The sequence below is a fragment of the Dasypus novemcinctus genome, chromosome 24 (assembly GCF_030445035.2).
Source record: "Dasypus novemcinctus isolate mDasNov1 chromosome 24, mDasNov1.1.hap2, whole genome shotgun sequence".
Lineage (NCBI taxonomy): Eukaryota > Metazoa > Chordata > Mammalia > Cingulata > Dasypodidae > Dasypus > Dasypus novemcinctus.
Genome location: NC_080696.1, coordinates 48,168,225 through 48,188,106, shown reverse-complemented (window position 1 = coordinate 48,188,106; position 19,882 = coordinate 48,168,225). Strand labels below are relative to the sequence as shown.

Sequence of the window (19,882 nt, the reverse complement as noted above, 5' to 3'; positions counted from 1 at the left end):
ATATGATTGAAAAATTGGTGACAAAGAGGCGAAGAGGTTTGTGGCTAGATGTTTGTGAGTGGCAAAAAAACCCAAACATGAATATATTTGTCTTTTTTTTTTAAAGATGTATCTATTTATTTATTTCTCTCCCCTCCCCCCCCTCCTCCGCCACCCTGGTTGTCTGTTCTCAGTGTCTATTTGCTGTGTCTTCTTTGTCCGCTTCTGTTGCTATCAGCGGCGTGGGAATCTGTGTCTCTTTTTGCTGAGTCATCTTGTCATCTTGTTGTGTCAGCTCTACGGTGTGGGTTGCGCCATTCTTAGGCAGGCTGCATTTTCTTTCCCGCTGGGCGGCTCTCTTTACAGGGCGCACTCCTTGCGCATGGGGCTCCCTAGGCGGGGGACACCACTGCGTGGCAGGGCACTCTTTGCGCGCATCAGCACTGCGCATGGGCCAGCTCCACACGGGTCAAGGAGGCCCGGGGTTTGAACCGCAGGCCTCCCATGTGGTAGACGGATGCCCTAACCACTGGGCAAGTCCGTTTCCCTATTTGTGTCTTATGTAAATGTGTTTGAGGATAATCTCAGCAGAGGAAGATGTTAATAATCAAATGGATAAGATGATCTGTTCTGTAGATAGCAGGCAGCCTCTTTCCCCATCCACTCCGTCATTGTCCAATGGGCTCATGAACAAAGCGGCCATGGTGGTAAAATGGAGGTTATGCATGGGCTCAGCAACATGGACTTCCCCTCATCAAAGCTGACCTGGCTATAGCCACTGTTGAGTGACCAATCTGCCAGCAGCAGAGATCCACACTCAGCCCCCAATATGACACCAGTCCCAAGGTGATCAGCCTGCTACCTGGTATCACTTCCATCATGAATGGACAGTGATTTGTTCTGACTGGAAACTGGGATAGTTTGCCTTTGCTGCACACAATGCTTCTTCCAAAACTACCATCTGTGGACTTACCAAATGTCTTATTCATCACCATTTTATTCCAAACAACATTGCATCTGATCAAGGAACCCACTTCACAGCAAACGATGTATGCACATGCTCATGGAATTCACTGGTCTTACCCTCATCATCCTGAAGCAGCTGGATTGATAGAACAGTGGAATGGCCTTTTGAAGACTCAGTTACGGTGGCAATACCTTACAGGGCTGGGGCAGTGTTCTCCAGGAGGCTGTGTATGCTCTAAATCAGCATCCACTCTATGGTGCTGTTTCTCCCATAACCAGGATTCACAATCCAGGAACCAAGGGCTGGAAATAGGAGTGGCACCACTCACTGTTACCCCTAGTGATCCACTAGGAAAATGTTTTCTTCCTGTCCCTGCAATCTTAAGCTCTGCTGGTCTACAGGTCTTAGTTCCAAAAGGAAGAGTGTTTCCACCAGGGATGATTCCACCGAACTGGAAGTTAGGACTGCCACCTGGCCACTTTGGCTCCTCATGCCTCTGAATCAACAGGCAAAGAAGGGAATTTCTATACTGGCTGGGGTGAACGATCCTGACTAACATGGGAAAATAAGACTGCTGCCACAAAATGGAGGTAAAGAAGAGTATGCCTAAAATACAGGAGATCCCCTAGGGTGTCTCTTAGTACTGCCATATCCTATGATTAAAGTCAATGGAAAATTGCAACCCAATCCAGGCACTAACAATGGCCCCGAATCTTCAGGAATGAAAGTTTGGGTCACCTCACCAGGCAAAGAACCATGGTCAGCTGAAGTGCTTGCTGAGGGTAAAGGGAACATGGAATGGGTAGTGGAAGAAGGTAGTGATAAATACGAACTTCAACCATGTGACCAGTTAAAGAAATGAGGATTGTAATGGTCTTGAATATTTCTTTCTTGTTTTGTTATGAGTATGTTTGCATATGTGCGTAAATACCTTTGTTTTCTTTCCTAGCATTTCCCCTTATTATATGACACGTTGTGTTAGTTTCATGTCATATTATTTAAAGATGTCAAGTTTAAAAATGGATATTACTCAAGGACTTGCACCATATTCTGGAGGGATTTAGTGCATTTCTGGTTGTATGCAGGACTGTTGAGTATTGTTAGGCATAAATATGTGTGTGTGTGTGTGTGTCAGTCTGTCTGTTGCTTTTATTTAGACACTAAGTATGGTTTAAGGTGATATGTATGGCCACCAAGTTGACAAGGGGTGGACGGTGATGGTAGGTTAATAAGTCACCTTGGCCAGATAACAGTGCCCAGTTGTTTGGTCAAGCAAGCACTGACCTAATTGTAATACAAGGGCATTTCATGGACTTTCATCATCAGTTTGTTGATTGAATAGATGGCTGGTTATATCTACAATCAATTGAAGTGTTTGCCATCAGCAATGAGTGATGTCTCCTCCAATCAGTTGAAGGCCTTAAAAAGAGAAGTGATTCAGAGAGAAAATTCCCATCTCTATTTCTGACAGCCAGCATCACCTGGGGAATTCACTGAGGACCGTCACTGGAGCCCCTGGCTTGCAGCCTGCCTACAAAATTTAGACTTGTGCATCCCTACAGTTGCATGAGACAATTTTATAAAATCTCATACTATCTACAAATATTACCTGTCAAGTTCTGTTTCCCTAGAGAACCCTGACTAATAAGCCACCTATATGCTATGTGAGCTAGGGCAGGCTATTTAATCTCTTTAGCCTCAGGTTCCTCTACTGTAAAATGGGCTTCATAATCACACCTATTTTCTATGATTTTTTTTTTGAAAGATTTATTTTTATTTATTTAATTCCCCTCCCCTCCCCCGGTTGTCTGTTTTCTGTGTCTTTTTGCTGCGTCTTGTTTCTTTGTCCGCTTCTGTTGTTGGCAAGTGTGGGCGGCGCCATTCCTCGGCAGGCTGCTCCCTCCTTCGCGCTGGGCGGCTCTCCTTATGGGCGCACTCCTTGCGCGTGGGGCTCCCCTACGCGGGGGACACCCCTGTGTGGCACGGGACTCCTTGCGCGCATCAGCACTGCACATGGGCCAGCTCCACACGGGTCAAGGAGGCCCGGGGCTTGAACCGCGGGCCTCCCATGTGGTAGACGGACGCCCTAACCACTGGGCCAAAGTCCGTTTCCCATATTTTCTATGATTGCCATAAAGATTAAGCATAGAAAGTACCCAGCACAGAGCCTAGTATAATAAGCACTCAGTGCCTGTTGTTGTTGTTGTTATTATTATGGATCTATGGGTGACTGAGAAATCTTCCAAAGATAATGGGTGAGGATGGTTTGGGAAGCCAAGTCTTAAGAGGAATCTTTGAAGGGAGCCAGGTTCTCTCTACTGGAGAAGAAAAGTTGCATAAGGACAAAGCCTGAGCACTGCCTTCAAGTCTTTGCAGGGCAATAATGTGGTGGGAAGAAGCAGCCAACGATCCTGGAAGGCCTAAGGGAAGCACAGACAATTGGTAGACAGGTTTACAGAAGAACTTTCCACTACTAGAGTTTTTTTAATCGTGGTAACATATATACAACATACAATTTGCCACTTTAACTTTTTACAAGTATAGAGATCAGTGTTTTTGTGTGTGTGTGTTTTTAAAAGATTTATTTATTTATTTATCCACTCCCACCCCCACCCCCGTTGTCAGCTCTCTCTGTCCATTCACTGTGCATTCTTCTGTATCTGCTTGTCTTCTCTTTAGGCAGCACCTGGAACTGATCCCGGGACCTTCCAGAGTGGGAGAGAGGTGCTCAATCTCCTGTGCCACCTCAACTCCCTGGTCTGCTGCATCTCTTATTGCTCTTTTCTGTCTCTTTTTGTTGTGTCATCTTGCTGAACCAGCTCTCCACTCAGGCCAGCTTGCCGCAGGGGCCAGCACTCTGCGTGGGCCAGCTCTCCACTCAGGCCAGCTTGCCTTCACCAGGAGGCCCTGGGAATTGAACCCTGAACCTCCTATATGGTAGACGGTAGCCCAATCGCTTGAGCCACATCTGCTTCCCATAAGTCAGTGGTATTAATTACATTTATAATGTTGTGCCACCATCACCACCACCCATTACCAAAGTCTTTTCATCACCCCAAACAGAAACTCTACACCCACGAAGCATTAACTCCCCATCCTCTGCAATACCCCCCACACTGGTACTCTATAATCTATTTTCTGTCTCTATGAATTTGCACATTCTAGGTTTTTAACATAAGTGGAATCATACCATATTTGTCCTTTTGTGTCTGGCTTTTTCCACTCAGTGTGATGGCTTCAAGTTTCTTCTATACTGTGGCATGCTTTAGAACTTCATTATTTTGAATAATGAATAATATTCCATTGTATGTAGACACCACATTTTGTTTATTCATCTGCTGGTGGACACTCTTAGTGATTGTGAATAATGCTGTTATGAACATTGGTGTACAAAACAACTAGAGTTTTATTCTGTGACAGTAGGAGTTGGGGGAGGGGTGAGCTCCCCATTCCAGGAGATGTGAAGAGCCGAGGCTCACTGGACAGCTGTCAAGGAGAGGATTCATGCACCAGTGAGTTTGAAAGAAATTATTTGTCAGAGCCTTCTTCTCTTCAGCCTTGTTCTCTCTGGATGAGGGTCCTGAGACTCAGCCAGAAAGAGGTCAAGACAGGATTACAGGGGGCAGCCCTGCTTCCCCCTCTTCCTTGTCCCATCTGTTACATGGCCCTTCCTTCCATTCCTCAACACAGTCAAGCTCCCTCTAGCCACTGGGCCTTTGCACATGCTGTATTCTCTCCCTAGAGGTGCATCCAGGTTTTGTGGGCCTGAAGCTTAAACAAGCTGGCAGAACTTCCTTAAGAAAAAAGAACATAAAATCAGGTAAGGAAAATGAACATTGAGAATGCAAAACTAAATCAACAAATTTTTAAATTTTAAAAAGCTGATGAATACTATATAATATCCAGAAAAATAACATAGCATTTATATTTACCACCCAACACATCTCTACAATTCTTTCCTACATTTTTTGGTTATATATCTTTAGGAGAACTTCTTCATATGAAATTGATTTTGAAATGTCATTTTCCTTAGAGAGAATAAGAACATAATTTAGTCTCTTTTCTCAGCATGGTTGACTGAAAAAAATTTTTATTGTTATTGATAGCTTTTAGAAAAGTTGCAGCTTCACAACTCATTATTGGTAGTGTCATAAAATTTTAGTATTGCATCAAATTTAGAAAAATCTCTGTCAAGTTTACTTTCATATAGGAGTGGAAAGATTTCAGGGCATTTCATGTTTTCTTGGTTACTAATCTGAAAAAAATCTCTGATTGACATGAACTACTAACCAGTTTGTTGCCAATTTCCTCTTCGCAATGGTGTATTTTGAGTTTTATGTTATTATCATCAATGTCAGTATTCTGTTCCCCTTAGCTAGATCCCTAAAAATTGCCCACAGCCATCCAGCAACCCTCGAAATGGGAAGAAGTGTGGCGGAGGAGGAAGTCGGGGAGGACACAGGCAGCATTCTTGAGTAAGTGCAGTTAAGATGTCTTACTTTTGTACAAGGAGATGCTGAGTATGCGCTGCTGGGGCCCCTCCCGGGTCACTGGAAGGCCTGGCAAGCGAGGGACATGGACGCTTAAGCCTCCTGAGTTTCACAGAAAGTCTGGTAAATCCATTTCTTCCTCTTCTCAGAATGAAATCCTCCGTGAACCCGGTTAACCACTCCTCGTCCTGTCCACTCCAGCACTCAAGCATCCCTTCTTCCAGGAAGCCTCCAGCTAGGTCAGCTCCGCCCCACCCCCTTAGCTGTCCCAGGAAGCTGGTGGCGGTGTCTATCTAGTTCTCCCTGTATCCCCAGCATTCTTCAAACAGTGCCCAGTACAGAAGCCTGGAGTTACTGGATAGAAGATGTGGGAGCAGGGAATCAACCGGGAATGAACAAATGAGTGAATGAATGAAGGGACTCCAGCTCCCCAGGTGGGCTATAGGCCTGAGACAGAAACTTCATTTCTTGCCAGAGTCCTCCAGAGCCCTGGATGGATACTTCTGGATGGTGACCAGGAGCCCTGGAAGGAGGTCTGAGCCCTGCAGCAGACATCTCCTTCCCCAGGAGCGGGCACTGTCCTGAGGTGTGGAAAAGGGCGTGCCCCTGGTTTTGAGCCTCCAGGCCGCTCCTTGCTAGTGTGGAGCCTTAGGCAGGTGGCCTCACCTCTCTGAGCCTTGGTTTCCTTATCTGTAAGATGGTTCTCCTGGCCATTCCTATACCCAAAGGGTTTGAGGCTTCTAGATAGTGTTAAATGAGATGACATGTCTGGTTCTGGAAACATCATCACCAAGTGGCAGCTTAATCTCTGTGACTCGGAGCTCACAGAATTTGTCCTCCCACCCTAGTCCCCTGGGATCACCCCAAGGCCTCTGGAGATGGTTCTTCAATGGTATCAACCAAATGAGGTACCTGTTTGTCATGTCAGGTAACTCTGGTACGAGCATGCACCCCTCCCTCTTCTTGTTTTTGTTGTCTTTTAAACAGGAGAGGATGACTTTACTCAGGGGCTGCTGTGGCAGGGGACAGAGTAGCAGTCAGCTCCATTGAGTCAAAGGACAGCAGCTTTTTAAGGGCTGGGAGTCGCGGGGAGGAAAAGCCCTTGCAAGATGGTAAAGGGGGTGGGTCACCCGAGCGGGTGGGGGATTTACTGAGGTTGCGATTAGGACCCCTTGGTTTGGATTCTTTTCCTTTGTGGTAATAAAGCCACCTGGAGTAGGTAAGGGCTGGGAGGGAGGAGGACGGACATAAGGAACTCAGGAGTCTCCTGGGCCCCTGGGCAGCAAGGGCCGGGGTGAGGGCGGAGGGGTGGCGGGGGGAGTCAAGGACAAGACTGATCTTTGGAACGTTAGGGGCTGAGGTTGTCTTTTTAACTTTTCACTTCCTGCAGTATGAGTTGTTTTTCTCTGCATTCCACAGCTGCAAGATTGGTTTCAAGGAAGGCACAACAGGAGGGAGTGGGTCAGGCCTGTGAGGAGTCAGGGTGACCGCTTGGTCAAGACAAAGAGAAACAGTCTTGGTCTCCAGGAAGCTTAAAACCACAGAACTGGATTTGCTCGTCGGCCCGGAAGCTAGAAGTCCAAAATCAAGGTGTTAGCCGAGTCGGTGTCCCCTGCAGGCTGATGGGGAAGGGGCGCCGGGCCTTTCTCCTCGTTGCTGGTGGGAGCCGGCCATCCTCGGTGCTCCTTGGCACGTGGACGCAGGACTCCCATCTGTCTTCACGTGTTTTTACTCTCTGTCTTCACGGGGCCTTCTTTGGATATAAGGCCCACCCTAAACCAGTAGAGCCTCATCTCAACTTAACAGGACATCTGCAGAGACCCTATTTCCAAATAAGATCATATTCTGAGGTTCTGAGGACGTGAATTATGGGGACACTATTCACCCAGCGTGAGACTGAAGTAGAAAATCTTAACATAGTAACTGTGATGCTTTGCTTAGCTCTGCCACCTCATTTGCTCCTAGTTATCCAACAAATTAGACCTTGAGCTTGTTGCCTTTTGGGAAAGAAGATCACACACAAAAAATCAGAAAACAAAGTCATTTCTTGACTTTTCCACTTTTAGTAGGTTCAGAGAGAATACTTGAATCTAGTTTTTCAGTATCTTTCCGTGACAGGAGAAGTGTATTTCCTGTGAAACAGCATACCCTTTGTGGCAGTTCGCTATGGTTTATGAATTCCAAAAATAGAGATTGGATTAGGTTTATAAACTGGTCTGTCCTCTGGGTATATTAGATTATATTGGATTCAGAGGTTTCACTTTTACTTGATTAAATAACAATTAAGGCTTTGATTGGGCCACATCACAGGGTGTTGCATCCCTGCCCCCTTGGTGGGTGGGGACTCACAGAGAAAAGACACGGCAGAGAACAGAGTTTGAAGTTTTAATGCTGGGGCAAGGGAAGTAAGCACACAGAAGAGCAGAGAGAAGGCTCGATTAGACCCAGCAGAGGCCCAGGAAGAGAGACGAGCTGTTTGCCTAAATGTCTACACCTGGCTTTGTGGCAAAAGAGCTGAGCCCAGAGAGAAACAAGCCCTAGGAAGAGAGGAACTCAGGAAGCCTGAACCCTTGTAGATGTCAACAGCCACCTTGCTCCAATACATGTCAATAGACTTTGGTGAGGGAAGTAATTTATGCTTCATGGTCTGGTAACTGTAAGCTTCTATCCCAGATAAATACACTTTATTAAAACCAACTAATGGGAAGCGGACTTGGCCCAATGGACAGGGCGTCCGCCTACCACATGGGAGGTCCACGGTTCAAACCCCAGGCCTCCTTGACCCATGTGGAGCTGGCCCATGTGCAGTGCTGATGTGTGCAAGGAGTGCCATGACACGTAGGGGTGTCCCCCGCGTAGGGGAGCCCCCACATGCAAGGAATGCACCCCATAAGGAGAGCTGCCCAGCATGAAAGAAAGGGCAACCTGCCCAAGAATGGCGCCACACACACGGAGAGCTGACACAAGATGATGCAACAAAAAGAAACACAGATTCCTGGTGCCACTGATAAGGATAGACACCGTCACAGAATAACACATGGTGAATGGACATGGAGAGCAGACAAGTGGGGGGTGGGGGGGGGAGAGAAAGAAATAAAAATAAGTCTTTAAAAAAAAAAAACAACTGATTCCTGGTATTTTGCATCAGCACCCCTTTGGCTGACTAATACACCATTACATAACCAAACAAAAATAGGATAATCAGGAGACCCACAAAAACAATGCTAATTTTCCTCTAAGCAATTAAAAAAAAAACCTAAATACCAATTTGTATGCAGGAAAATCTATTTATTAATTAAACGTAAAGACTCACTATTGTAACTTTAAGAGAAAATCAGAACTTTGAAGTGTGGTCCATGCAGGACACAAGTATAGTCTCAGAGAATGAAAGATTGGCCCTTAGATGCCCTTTCTGAATTGACAATATGAGGAATGACACATTCCTGGGTGTGAGCAGTTGGTCCCTCCCTCCAATCTTGTACCAACATAACGACATCAAATCTTCATCCCTCAGACAGGCACAGTCAAAATAGCATGTAGTAAGGAAATTTCTGTAATAGTAGCAAAGTAAATTTACCATGTGAACCTTCCCACAGATAATTATAAAATGTGAACTACGATAACAAAAAAGTCCTACTATAAAAGTACTAGAAAGCAGCCCAAAAGCAGACAAAGCCAGGGCAAAGTTTACTGGAAGGGGTAAGGACCTCTGGTTTGTGACTTTCCTGCCTGAGGACACTCCCATCCTCCGTGGGCACAGTGGTGGGAAGTGTCAATGGAAAGTCATGACCTTCCTGGTTCAAGGATCCCAAGAACAGAGTTCAAGGAGGGGAAAGCACCTGGGATTTTAGGATGAAGTCCTTAGAACAAGACTGCAGAAGGAGTGAGAATCAAAACCTGAGTCTAAACAAGGCCCAACTTCTCTGCTGCCTGCTAAACTACTCTTGTGAATTCCCAAAGGTTGGTGAAAAAGCAAAGCGGAATCTACTCTTGAAAGATGGAACTACACGGGTGCTTTTTATAAGTTTGTTGTTGTTTGTTTTTAACTGAGTGCATTTCCCAAATTTGGGCAACAGACAGTTGAAGCCTTGTTGACCTAAGGTGTCAGAGGACAAAGCCAAGGTGGCAGAGCTGCTAGATTTCAGGGGGACATGCCCAGAAGCAAGGGAACCACAGAGAAGATGAGCTACAAAATCAGCAAAATATCCTTGGTTGACTGCCACCTCTTCTTGCTTTGAGGACGGATGGGTGCACCTCCCTCATGGAGGAGGGGGAGAGACCCTCATGCCCAGGTGCCCAGGGACTGTGAGTTCCTCCCAGTGGAGCCAGGCCTTTCTCATCACCGTGTCCCCAGCACCCAGCACAGGGCTTGGCCCAGGGACACCCTGAGCAAATGGTGGTGAGTTAGAGATGCCGAGACCCTTCCTAGCCCAAAATAACCTCCTGGTGCACCACAGTGGCAGCTGGAGGATGAAGCTGTGTACCTACTGTGTGCTGGGGACTGTACTAGGCTCTTATATGTTTTCCTCTTGTTTCCCACAGCTCTGTAAGACAGATACCATTATGCCCACCTCACGGAGGTGGACACTGAGGCGCAGCCAGGACAGACCACTTGCCTGAAGCCACCCCCACACTGGATGGAAACCCCAAAGGGGCTTCCAACTCTGTGTACTGCCCTTTCTATCATTTCTAGGCCAGAGTTTCCCCCTTCAGGAATCATTCTTTTGAGTTAAGGAATTCTCCTCTGTTAAGATTATACCACTATGGCATAGGACTCTAAAACTAATAAATCTAACACTATCTTCTACCCAGGGTTCCAACAAATCTGTGAGCTTTTCAAGGGAAGGAATGGTGGGCTGTTCGTTTCATGGCCTCGTGCCTGGCTCAGAGTAGGAATTCAACGGACATTTGCGTGACTGTGTGAATGGGTGAGGAAATGAAAGCAGCTGCCTCACTGATTATTGCCCTGTCCCTTTAGCATCATCTTGCATTTGGGCAAGAGGCAGCCTTCTAGTCCAGAGGTCACAAACTGGCACCATGTGGGCTACATGGCCCATAAACAGGTTTTGTTTAATCCATACAATAGCTTTTTAAAAATTTCAATTGCTTGCCAATATTTAAAAACGAGAAGACTTTGCGTAAAAACCTAAGTTTCATATAAGTACCGCGCGCTAACCAATTGCGCCACTGGAGCTCTCCAGTTTGTGGCAGAGACTGACTAGCTTTCGCCAAACCTACATCCTTTCCTTCCTGGTGTCCAGCTACACTGTATTTCCCAGCCTCCCTTGCATTGGCTGGGATTGTGTGACCAGGTTCTAGCCAAAGGAATGTGAGCAGAAGGAACACCCGTCACTTCCTGCCTGGTCCCTTGGCCCTCCCTCACGATCCTCCACACTCTCTTCCCTTGCCTGCTGGACTCACACAGAAGACCTGGGGGAGGGCTCCAAGGTCCCGAGGGATGGCAGAACCCCAAGATGGAAGGAGCCGGGGCCCCTCTTTGGCCATGTGGAGTCCCCTACTGACCCACATTGGACTGTAGCCAGAACAGGAAATAAGCCTTTATGGGATCAAAGCACTGAGTCTGGGGGTTCTTTGTTACAGCAAATAAACCTGTCCTCCTCCTCCCATCACTCCACAACCCCCAATACTTAGAGCACCTACTGACATGTCCAAGGAAATGTTCACCCCAACTGAGGAAACGTCCTGGATTTCCCTCGGGCACTTTGCTGTAAGTGCTGAAGTGTCTGCCGTGGAGATGCTTCTTTGTGGACTCCCAGGAGCTGCTGCTTTGGCTCCACTACGTCTCCTGCCCAGACCAGACCATCACCTGGAACTCATGGCAGCTGTACCAGAAGCACGTCTAGCTCACCACGTCCCACAGCTTAAGTGCCCCCTGCACTGGGGGCCAATGGCTCTCCAAACTCAGACTGGGAAAGCCTCTTGGAGACCTGAGTTTGCAACCTGTTTATCCCCTTCCCGCCATTGGAAGGAACCGGGGAAAATCACTAAGTTCAGGGCCTGGTAGAGAAAGAAGAGTGCTGAGCTTTCAAAGGTTGTTCAGAGCTGCTGGTGCAGACGGACCTGCTGGGCAGCTTCAAGAACCTGAGGGCCTCACAGACAAAGACTCTGAGTTGTCTTCAAGAAGCAGCCACCGGCTATTACACCAGATAAATATTAAGTAACAACAGCCAACCCTACACAAGTCCACAAACCCTCCCTCACAATTCTGAGGGGGAAAAATTAAGTTATTTGGTGGCAAAAACCTAACCTGAATAGATATGCAAATAGTCACACACTTCTTTCTACAGAAATATTAATGTACTTACGGGATGCGAGCTCAGACCTCAGTGGTGTGGAGGGTAGGTGCTTTCCAAAGCCCAAGAACTCCCCAAATCCCAACACGTTAGGTCCTCTGGATTCTGGATAAGGGACTGTGGCCTGGCTAGCAGGCTTTAGGGCAGGTACGGTTCTAGCTGCTTTAAGTCTATTAACAAACCTACAGGATAGAACTTGGTATTATTCCCATTTTACAGGTGGGGAAGCTGAGGCCGAGTGGAAAGGTGACCTGTCCGAAGTCACAGGGCTGGAATGTTGGAGCTGGGTTCCCTGCTCTTACCTCCACCATCTGTCTTGCTTAAACACGCTATGCAAGGGGGGCCGGGAGTAAACAGCAGAAACAGCCCTTAGCGCTTCGTGTGTGACGAATGTATGCCTGCCCAGGAGTGTGCAAGGAGCCAACTTGCTGTCGTACTCGGGTGTCCTCGGGGGCCGGCCAGCCATCCCATTTTTCCCTCAGCCTGGCCAGGTTTTATTTTTTATTTATTTATTTCTCTCCCCTTTCACCTCCCCCCTCTCCCCAGTTGTCTGTTCCACCTCCCCCCTCCCCCCAGTTGTCTGTTCTTTGCGTCCATTTTGCTGCGTGTTCTTTGCTTCTATTGTTGTCAGCGGCACCGGGAATCTATGACTCTTTTTGTTGCGTCATCTTGCTGTGTCAGCTCTCCGTGTGTGCGGCGCCATTCCTGGGCAGGCTGCACTTTCTTTCGCCCTGGGCGGCTCTCCTTCCGGGGCGCACTCTTGGCGTGTGGGGCTCCCCTACGCAGGGGACACCCTTGTGTGGCAGGGCACTCCTTGCGCACATCAGCACTGCGCATGGGCCAGCTCCACACGGGTCAAGGAGGCCCGGGGTTTGAACTGTGGACCTCCCATGTGGTACACGGACGCTCTAACCACTGGGCCAAGTCCGCCGCCCCGGCCTGGCCAGATTTTAATTCAGCAAGTCCTGCATCCCAGGAAACTTCTCTGTCTGGAAACGGAAACTCCAGGAGGAAACACTGGCTGTGGTGATTTACTGAGGGGCAGGGGGTCTGTCTCCAACCAGAACCTTCCTGAGAGGTTTCTAAAGACACGGGTGACTCTACCAGGCTTTCCCCTTTCACGTTGACTTTGGACTCCACTGTAAATGCAGCAGGAATATACCTTTGGGGGGAAATGTACTCCGACATCCCATTTTAGAAATGACTGGCCCCCACCCCCAGCTTTGCATTTTCACTTGTGAGAGCCCAAACCTGACTCCTAGGAAGGAGCAAGGCCCGGGACTCGCGTCCACTTCCAGGGAGCCTGCCCAGGCCTGTCTAGACGTGGAGAGGATGACGCCGGGCCCCTGCCCTTGGGAAGCAGCCGGGGGCTGTGGAGGCAGGACAGAAACGTGCCCCGGGCTCAGAGAGGGAGATAGAGCACCTCGTGCCCTGAGAGCTCGAGGGGCCTCCTGGAGCTGAAGGCGGAGGGAGGGAGACCAGACCAGGCAGATCAGGGCCCCCACCCACCGGGGGCTCCCCCATTCGGGAACTCAGGCTGGAGGCTGGGGTAGACACGGACACGGGAGCTCGAACACACTTCTCCCCACTGCTCCCTGAAACCCCCAGAGCATGACACAATGGAATTTTTTTTTTAAGTATACCTAACTTCTGGGATAAAGAGGGCGCGTGAGGAGGTAAAAGCTTCCAAATTCTGGGAGCTGGAAAGCAGATGGTGAGTGGGAACTGACTTGGGAAACCTGAGATGCTGGAAGCTGACCGAGTTCAGCGGGGAGCCTTCAGGAAACAGGGCAGCTTGTGGGTCCTCAGAGAGGCCCAAGGGGCAGGAGCTTCCAAGGACTGAGTGAGGCACAGGGCTGGGTGGTTTGGGGGTCTCCCACCCCGGCCAGCACAGTCAAGGTGTGACCCCAGCCCCACCACTCTCTGGAGAGACTGGAAGAAAATAACCTGATACAACACCCAAACAAGACTCGGCACAGGGCCTGGCGGACAGCCGGTCCTTGGCAAGTCAACGCTCTCTTTATTGTATTCAGATGGCCTCTTTCTGTCTCGCTTTCTTCTTTTCTTCTGGTCAGAAAGAGGCTCAAACACGTGAGGCAAGAGAAGTGAGGTGGACAGCAGGGTCTGGCTGTCCAGTAACACCTCTTCCACCTTTTCATACACTCTCCTCGCACGCCAGACTATTCAGTGTGGCAGGAAGAGCTAGTTGCCTTCCAACACCTGCTTCTTTAGTGCTTGATCCTCCCTTTTTCAGTCAGGCACCTTGTCTCCCAGCTATAAGACATTTCCCAGTTTTCCTTGCAATTGCATGTGGTTATGTGACTGTGTAAGGGGAAGTGCTGCGAGGAACTCCAGGGAAGTCTCTTTAAAAGGTGGAAGCACTAGCTGCTTCTTCCCTTCCTCCATGCTATTCTCTGGACTGCAGATATGATGGTTGACACTCCAGTAGCCATCTTGGACCATGAGGACAAGGGCCAGATGCAAGGGATGGCAGAGCAGAGAGATGAAAGGAACCATCTTTGTGGAGTTGCCATACCAACCACGCATTGCCAACCAACCATACCTCTTTAAATAACAGAGAAACTTTATCTTATTTGGCTTATTATTTTGTTGTTGTTTTTCTGTTACCTTTTAGTCTGATGTGATCCAAACCCATCTGACAAATCTGGGTTGGGGAGCACTCCTTCCTTTCCTCTTTTCTATTCAGAGATCCTAGAAGATCAGCAGGGACCTTAACTGTTTTGGAGTCCAGGGGTCCAAGGACAAAATCTGATCCGTGGATGTTTTCTTCAGCTTATACAGAGTTTTAAAAATTAGGACCTATTTTGACACATTTGCAACATTAAAATCCAGGATTCCAGGATTTTCCTGAATAATCGGAGGATCTGACAACACAGGGTTCACGTTTCAGCATGGCAGCATTCACGTGGCCGCAACCCTCACCCTTCTTATTGAGTGAGGATGCTCTCCTCATCCTATGAGCTATGAGCGTTATCCCTACTCAACAGATGAGGAAATTGAGGCTCAGAAAGGACTTGCCCAAATCCACGTGGCTCTAAGTGGTGAAGCTGAGGCTCCAGGCCATCTGCATCCCGTACCTGTCCCTTCAGCATTTGAGCTTGCAACCCTTGACCGCTCAACCCCTTGCTGGAAGCTTCACAGAGGAAGATGCTAGAGGCTAGAGCTGGGGAAGCAGAAATACTTAATGACCAGGGTTATATTGTATCAGAACAATGGGGCTGGCTCCCCTGCTGCCCGCTGAGCAACTTGAGGGTGGGCCTTTTCCTCCTCACCTCCCTTTGGTCCCACCAAGCTGGACGCAGAGCTGGGAGTGACACCCAGGGCCCTTCCCCTGGCCCTGCCACTGTCCTGGGTAACCTCCTTTTTCCTGGACGCCCACAGAGGTCAAGAGCACAGGCTCTGAGGCCCAGCTACTCACACGCCAACCGGCTCCACCTCTCCTCAGCTGTGTCTACTTTGAGCCTTGGCTTCCTCACCAGCTGGATGGAGATCAAGGAACTTAGCTCCCAGGGTCACGGGGAATTCGAGACGAGCTCATGCATGTGAATCTCTCCCCACGATGACTGACACGTAGGAAGTACTCAATAAATCCCAGCTATTCTTGTGACACCTGTTTTGTCTGTGTATGTGTGGTAGGATTCATCCCCTGTACCCGGAAATCCTTGCCCTTACGCACTGACTTGCCCTCCCGCAACCCAGGGCAGCCTGGCCCTCGCACATCGCCACCCCGGGACCCTGCTCAGGTGAGGGTTCCCCATGGAAATGCTCCAGGAGCTTGAGAACCAGGACCTGGTCTGCCCATGTACAGTCCTTCCTGTCTTTACCAGCCCTGGGCGAGACCTGGAGATCCAGAGAGAAACTGAACCCACCCTGCCTGTGAAGACCACCCACCTGGCTGGCAAGGTCAGACAAAGTCACGTGACTCTCCGAAGGAAGATGGTAAGTTTTGTGGGAAGGGAAACAAAAGGGTTTCCTCGAGGAAGACACATTCCCTGTCTAGATGCTCATCCACATCTGTGTTCGCCTTTTCTTCCTGGACACACAGCTGGACCACATTTCCCAATTTCCCCTGCAATTTGCTGTGGTCACATGACTGAGTTGTAGCAATAGAATGTGGGCTGAAACGATGTGTGTCATTTCCGACGCTAGCCCAGAAGCCTCCCCAAACACTCCTTTGTACTCTCTCCTCCTTTGGACTGGCTTAAACAAGTATGACCACCGAGATGACCTTGGGCGACCTTGAGATCCACATGTTCTAGATGGCAGAGCTTTGGCCAGCCTGAGTTCCAAGAGGACTGGGTGGAGAAAGGCTGCCTTCCCAGAATTGTGACATGAGCAAGAATGATACTTCGTCAGTATTTGTTGGGTATTTGTAACATTCAATGTGTTACATCTGCCTTAATAGTGGGAATTTTTTTCTTCATTACGTAACTTTTCTCCTTCACAACTTTAACAATTTCATTCGTGTTTCAACACTAAGTTACCAAAGCTATTGTCACAACTTTTTGGTTTAACTGTAGATCATACTCCTGCCCAGCGTTCTTTCAGACAGGGGTCTCCCATTCATTAGTTCTCTGATTTGATCCCTGCTTGGTTGGCTGGATTATACCCCGAGCTAGATTTTCCAGGAAGGAGGTGCAACAGCTAGAATTGGAGCATGTCTAAGAAGGCATCTCTGCTGTGTGGATAATGAATTCTAGGGAAGGCAACCCTCTCCATCCCACCTCCAACACTCTTTACACATTGGCCCACTGTGGTCTAGACTCCAGGAGACTCTGTTGTTGCCATGGAGAAGTTCAAGACCTGCCTGAATCACCCAGGGTCATGGCAGGAACCAGGGACACACTCAAAATGAGTAATTGAGAAGAGTTTAAGAAAATAATCGGCAAAGGTGTGGGCAGGTGTAGCAGTCAGCGCCCTGCCCACATCCCCTCAGCCTCACCTCTACATGGCAATAGCTACTTCCTCTTAAGACCTGTGACTCTCTCTCTTTCTGCTGGTCATAGGGGCAAGCTCAGCCAGTGTGCTGAGGAAATTAAGAGTACCAGCAAGTTAATATCCTGGAAGCAGCCCTCAATGACAGAAGGGAGTTGGTGAGCAAATTCCCCAGCTTCTTAGCCCCAGTTGGGTTAACTCTGAACATATTCTACATGCTCTCCTTGAGTTGCCCAAGGAGACTGAGCTCCAGCTGCCCAGGGTGCTCACCTGCCTGTATGGGTTCCTTCATGTCCCTGTCTCACTTCTCCATGGCCCTGGCTTGCTTCCCAGGATCTCCTACCAAATGAACCACTTGTACTCAGTTCTGTGTCTCTGTTCTGCTTCTGCGGGAGCCCTAGCCCAGAAGCAGAGTTTAGGGAAAGCAACCAAAGGGGGTGCAGGACCCCAGGGCTCACAACAAAAGGAGCCATTGGCACCTCTAGGCCTGAAGAGAAAAGGGTACAAGGGGTGGCTGGAACCTGGAGAGGGGGTGGAACCTGCTAGAAGCTGTGGCCTGGGTAGAGAGAAAATAGACCTAGTAGCTGTGCAAGGAGAGAGATGAGGGTGGAAATGCCCCACTCTTTCTGCTCCCACCTTCTGATCTTCTGTTTGTGCTCCTGTCAAACAAACCCAACCAGAAGCCAGAGGGCAAGAAAGCCCATTAGAGTGATCAGAGCAGACAGCCTGCTAGGCACCAAGCAGCATGGAGAAGGGGACATCCAGAGGGGCAAACAGAAGATGTGCAGTACACACTCTGTTTATTTTCCTTTGTATAGGAAACCAAGATTTTCCTGCTGTAAAGCAGGATTGTGAGACTCTAGGAGCTGGTAAAAGGCTTTTCTGGTGGCAAGATGGGTAAACTAAGGTACAGACACTGGAGGGGCTGGAGGAGGTACACATTACTGTTATTTTCTGTTGCACAACAACCTAACCCCAAACCCAGTGGCTTAAAATGACAGCTGTTTCATTTTATATCACAATTTTGTGGGTCAGGAATTTGGGCTGGGCTCAGCAGGGTACTTCCGTTCCACATGGCACTGATTGACATCACTGTAATATGCAGCTGGCAGCTGGTCTGATCTGGAGGGTCCAAGATGGCTTGGTGGGCTTAGTTGGAATGTCGACCAGAACAACTATTTGTGGACTCTCCAGCGAGGTGGTCTGAAGTTTGTCAGACTTCTTGCATCGTGGTCCGAGGCTGTAAGAGTGTTCTGGGACACTCTGATGCAAGATGAAACTGTCCTTATGACTGAGCCTTGGAAGGCTAGGAATGTCACTTCCACCATGTTCTGATAGTCAGACAAGTCACAAAGGTTAGTCCAAGGGAAAGGGGAGGAAAACTAGATGCCGTTGCACAATGGGAGGAATAGCAAAGAATCTGTGGTCACCTTCAGTCGAACTCAAGCAGCAAGTCATCCAGGTTGACCAACATTTCAGAAATATGCTGGGAACTGCTGGGGCTGCCAGTGGAGGAACTTGAATGTCATGACAGAGGCTAGGGACAAAGTATTAACTGAGGTAGAGACTGGAGGTTCTAGAGCAGGTCCAAATTCAAATCCAAGCTCTGCCACCTACAACCTGGGTGCCAGGCAGAGCCCCAGTATCCTCATCTGTAAAGCAAGGAGAACGGTTCCTACTTCACAATTTTTCTGTAAAGATAAATTTGTTGACACTTATAAGATGCATCCCAGAGTGCCTGGCTCCAAGTGGGAGGTCAGAAAATGGAAGCTGTTACTCTTTATCCTGAGTGATGGGGAGCCAGGAAGGGGTCTTATCAAAAGGTCTCCTGTGACTGCAACAGTGTAGACAGTGTATTAAGCCATCAGGGACCTGTCTTCTCCCTCACTCCCACATGCAACCCAACTCCAAGGTCTGCTGATTTTACTGCCTAAATGTGACTGAATTCTGACTGCCCCATCTCCCCCTCCGCTGCCACCACTACCTCATACCCAGACTGCTGCAGGTGCCTCCACCTTGGGGCGTTGGTAAAATACAGATTCCGATTCTCCAGGTCTTGGATGGAGCCTGAGATCTGCACTCCGAACCAGCTCCCAGATGCTGCCGCTGCTAATTTCTGGACCATAATTTGCTGGATTTTTTTTTTTCCAAATAAAATTCTGATGCTGTTTTTGCCTCCATTAAAAACCCTCCACTGATTTGTCAGCACTTTCAGGGAAAGAGGAAAACTTCGCCATGTCTATCCCACCAGGTCCTGTCTATCTGGTTCCCACCTGACTCCAGCTCCTTGCCTTCCACTCTTTCCCACCTCTTTTCCTACCTTTTTATGAGTTCACTTATTTATAAACACCCATGAGACCACCGCCCCACCCTAGTACTGGGGCATTACCGGTAACTTCAATGTACTGTTTGCCCCCTCCCCCAACCATTCTCCTCAATTTTTCCTTTATTTTTCCCCTGCTTGAAACTTTTCTCCCACTAATGAGTGCATCTAAACATGCATTTTACTTGGTTCTGCTCATTTATACTCTAAAACTGCACCCTGGTGTGTGTAGTTTGCTGCATCTTACTTTTTTCCCAAGAAGGAAAACCATCCATTCTGAGATTGGATCTGAGTGGTTGCGTGCGGCTGAAGTTCCTCCACTTTCGCTGCTGCAGAACATTCCACGGTGTGAATGTACCATATACTTGTCCACTTGCCCGTGGATGGGTATTCGGGGCGTTGCCAGTGAACGGTGCTGGCGAGAACGTCGTGCCCAGGGCTCTGGCGGTACCTGTGCAGCTCTCTCAAGGGGACCCGCCTAGAGGGGGGCTGCTGGGTCCCCGCTGCCCGTCGGTGCCCCAGCCCCGGCCGCCTCTCACTCCTCAGCTCCCGGGGGCTGCCTCTTCCACTCCGCCCCCACCCGTCCCTCTCTCGGTTAACTCCTTACGGTCGCAGAAGAAACCTCCCTTCCTCGGGGGCGGCGACGCCTTCCCGGGGCTGCCGGCCGGGCTGTCCCCCGGCTGAAGCGCCCTCCCGACCCGCGCAGTGGGGTTATTTGGTGAACGGCCGTCGGGCCGCTAGAACGCAAGCCCCGGGCGGCCCGAGCTGCTCGCGGGAGGCGCCGGCTTCCAGCGGGGGCCCTGCACACAGTAGGCGCCCAGGCCGGGCGGGACGCACGAAGGCTGCTCGGGGC

General features: G+C 49.0%; 1 protein-coding gene across 1 annotated transcript in view; it reads left to right on the top strand.

Moving 5' to 3' along the window:
* Positions 1 to 19,713, top strand: part of RIMS4 (regulating synaptic membrane exocytosis 4) — an 82,959-nt gene extending 63,246 nt beyond the window's left edge. Inside the window, exons 5-7 of the mRNA XM_058287368.1 lie at positions 15,471 to 15,514; positions 15,599 to 15,710; positions 19,576 to 19,713. Of these exons, the coding sequence (XP_058143351.1) occupies positions 15,471 to 15,514; positions 15,599 to 15,710; positions 19,576 to 19,713 (294 nt within the window). The remainder of the gene's footprint in view (positions 1 to 15,470; positions 15,515 to 15,598; positions 15,711 to 19,575) is intronic.
* Positions 19,714 to 19,882: the final 169 nt, after the last annotated feature.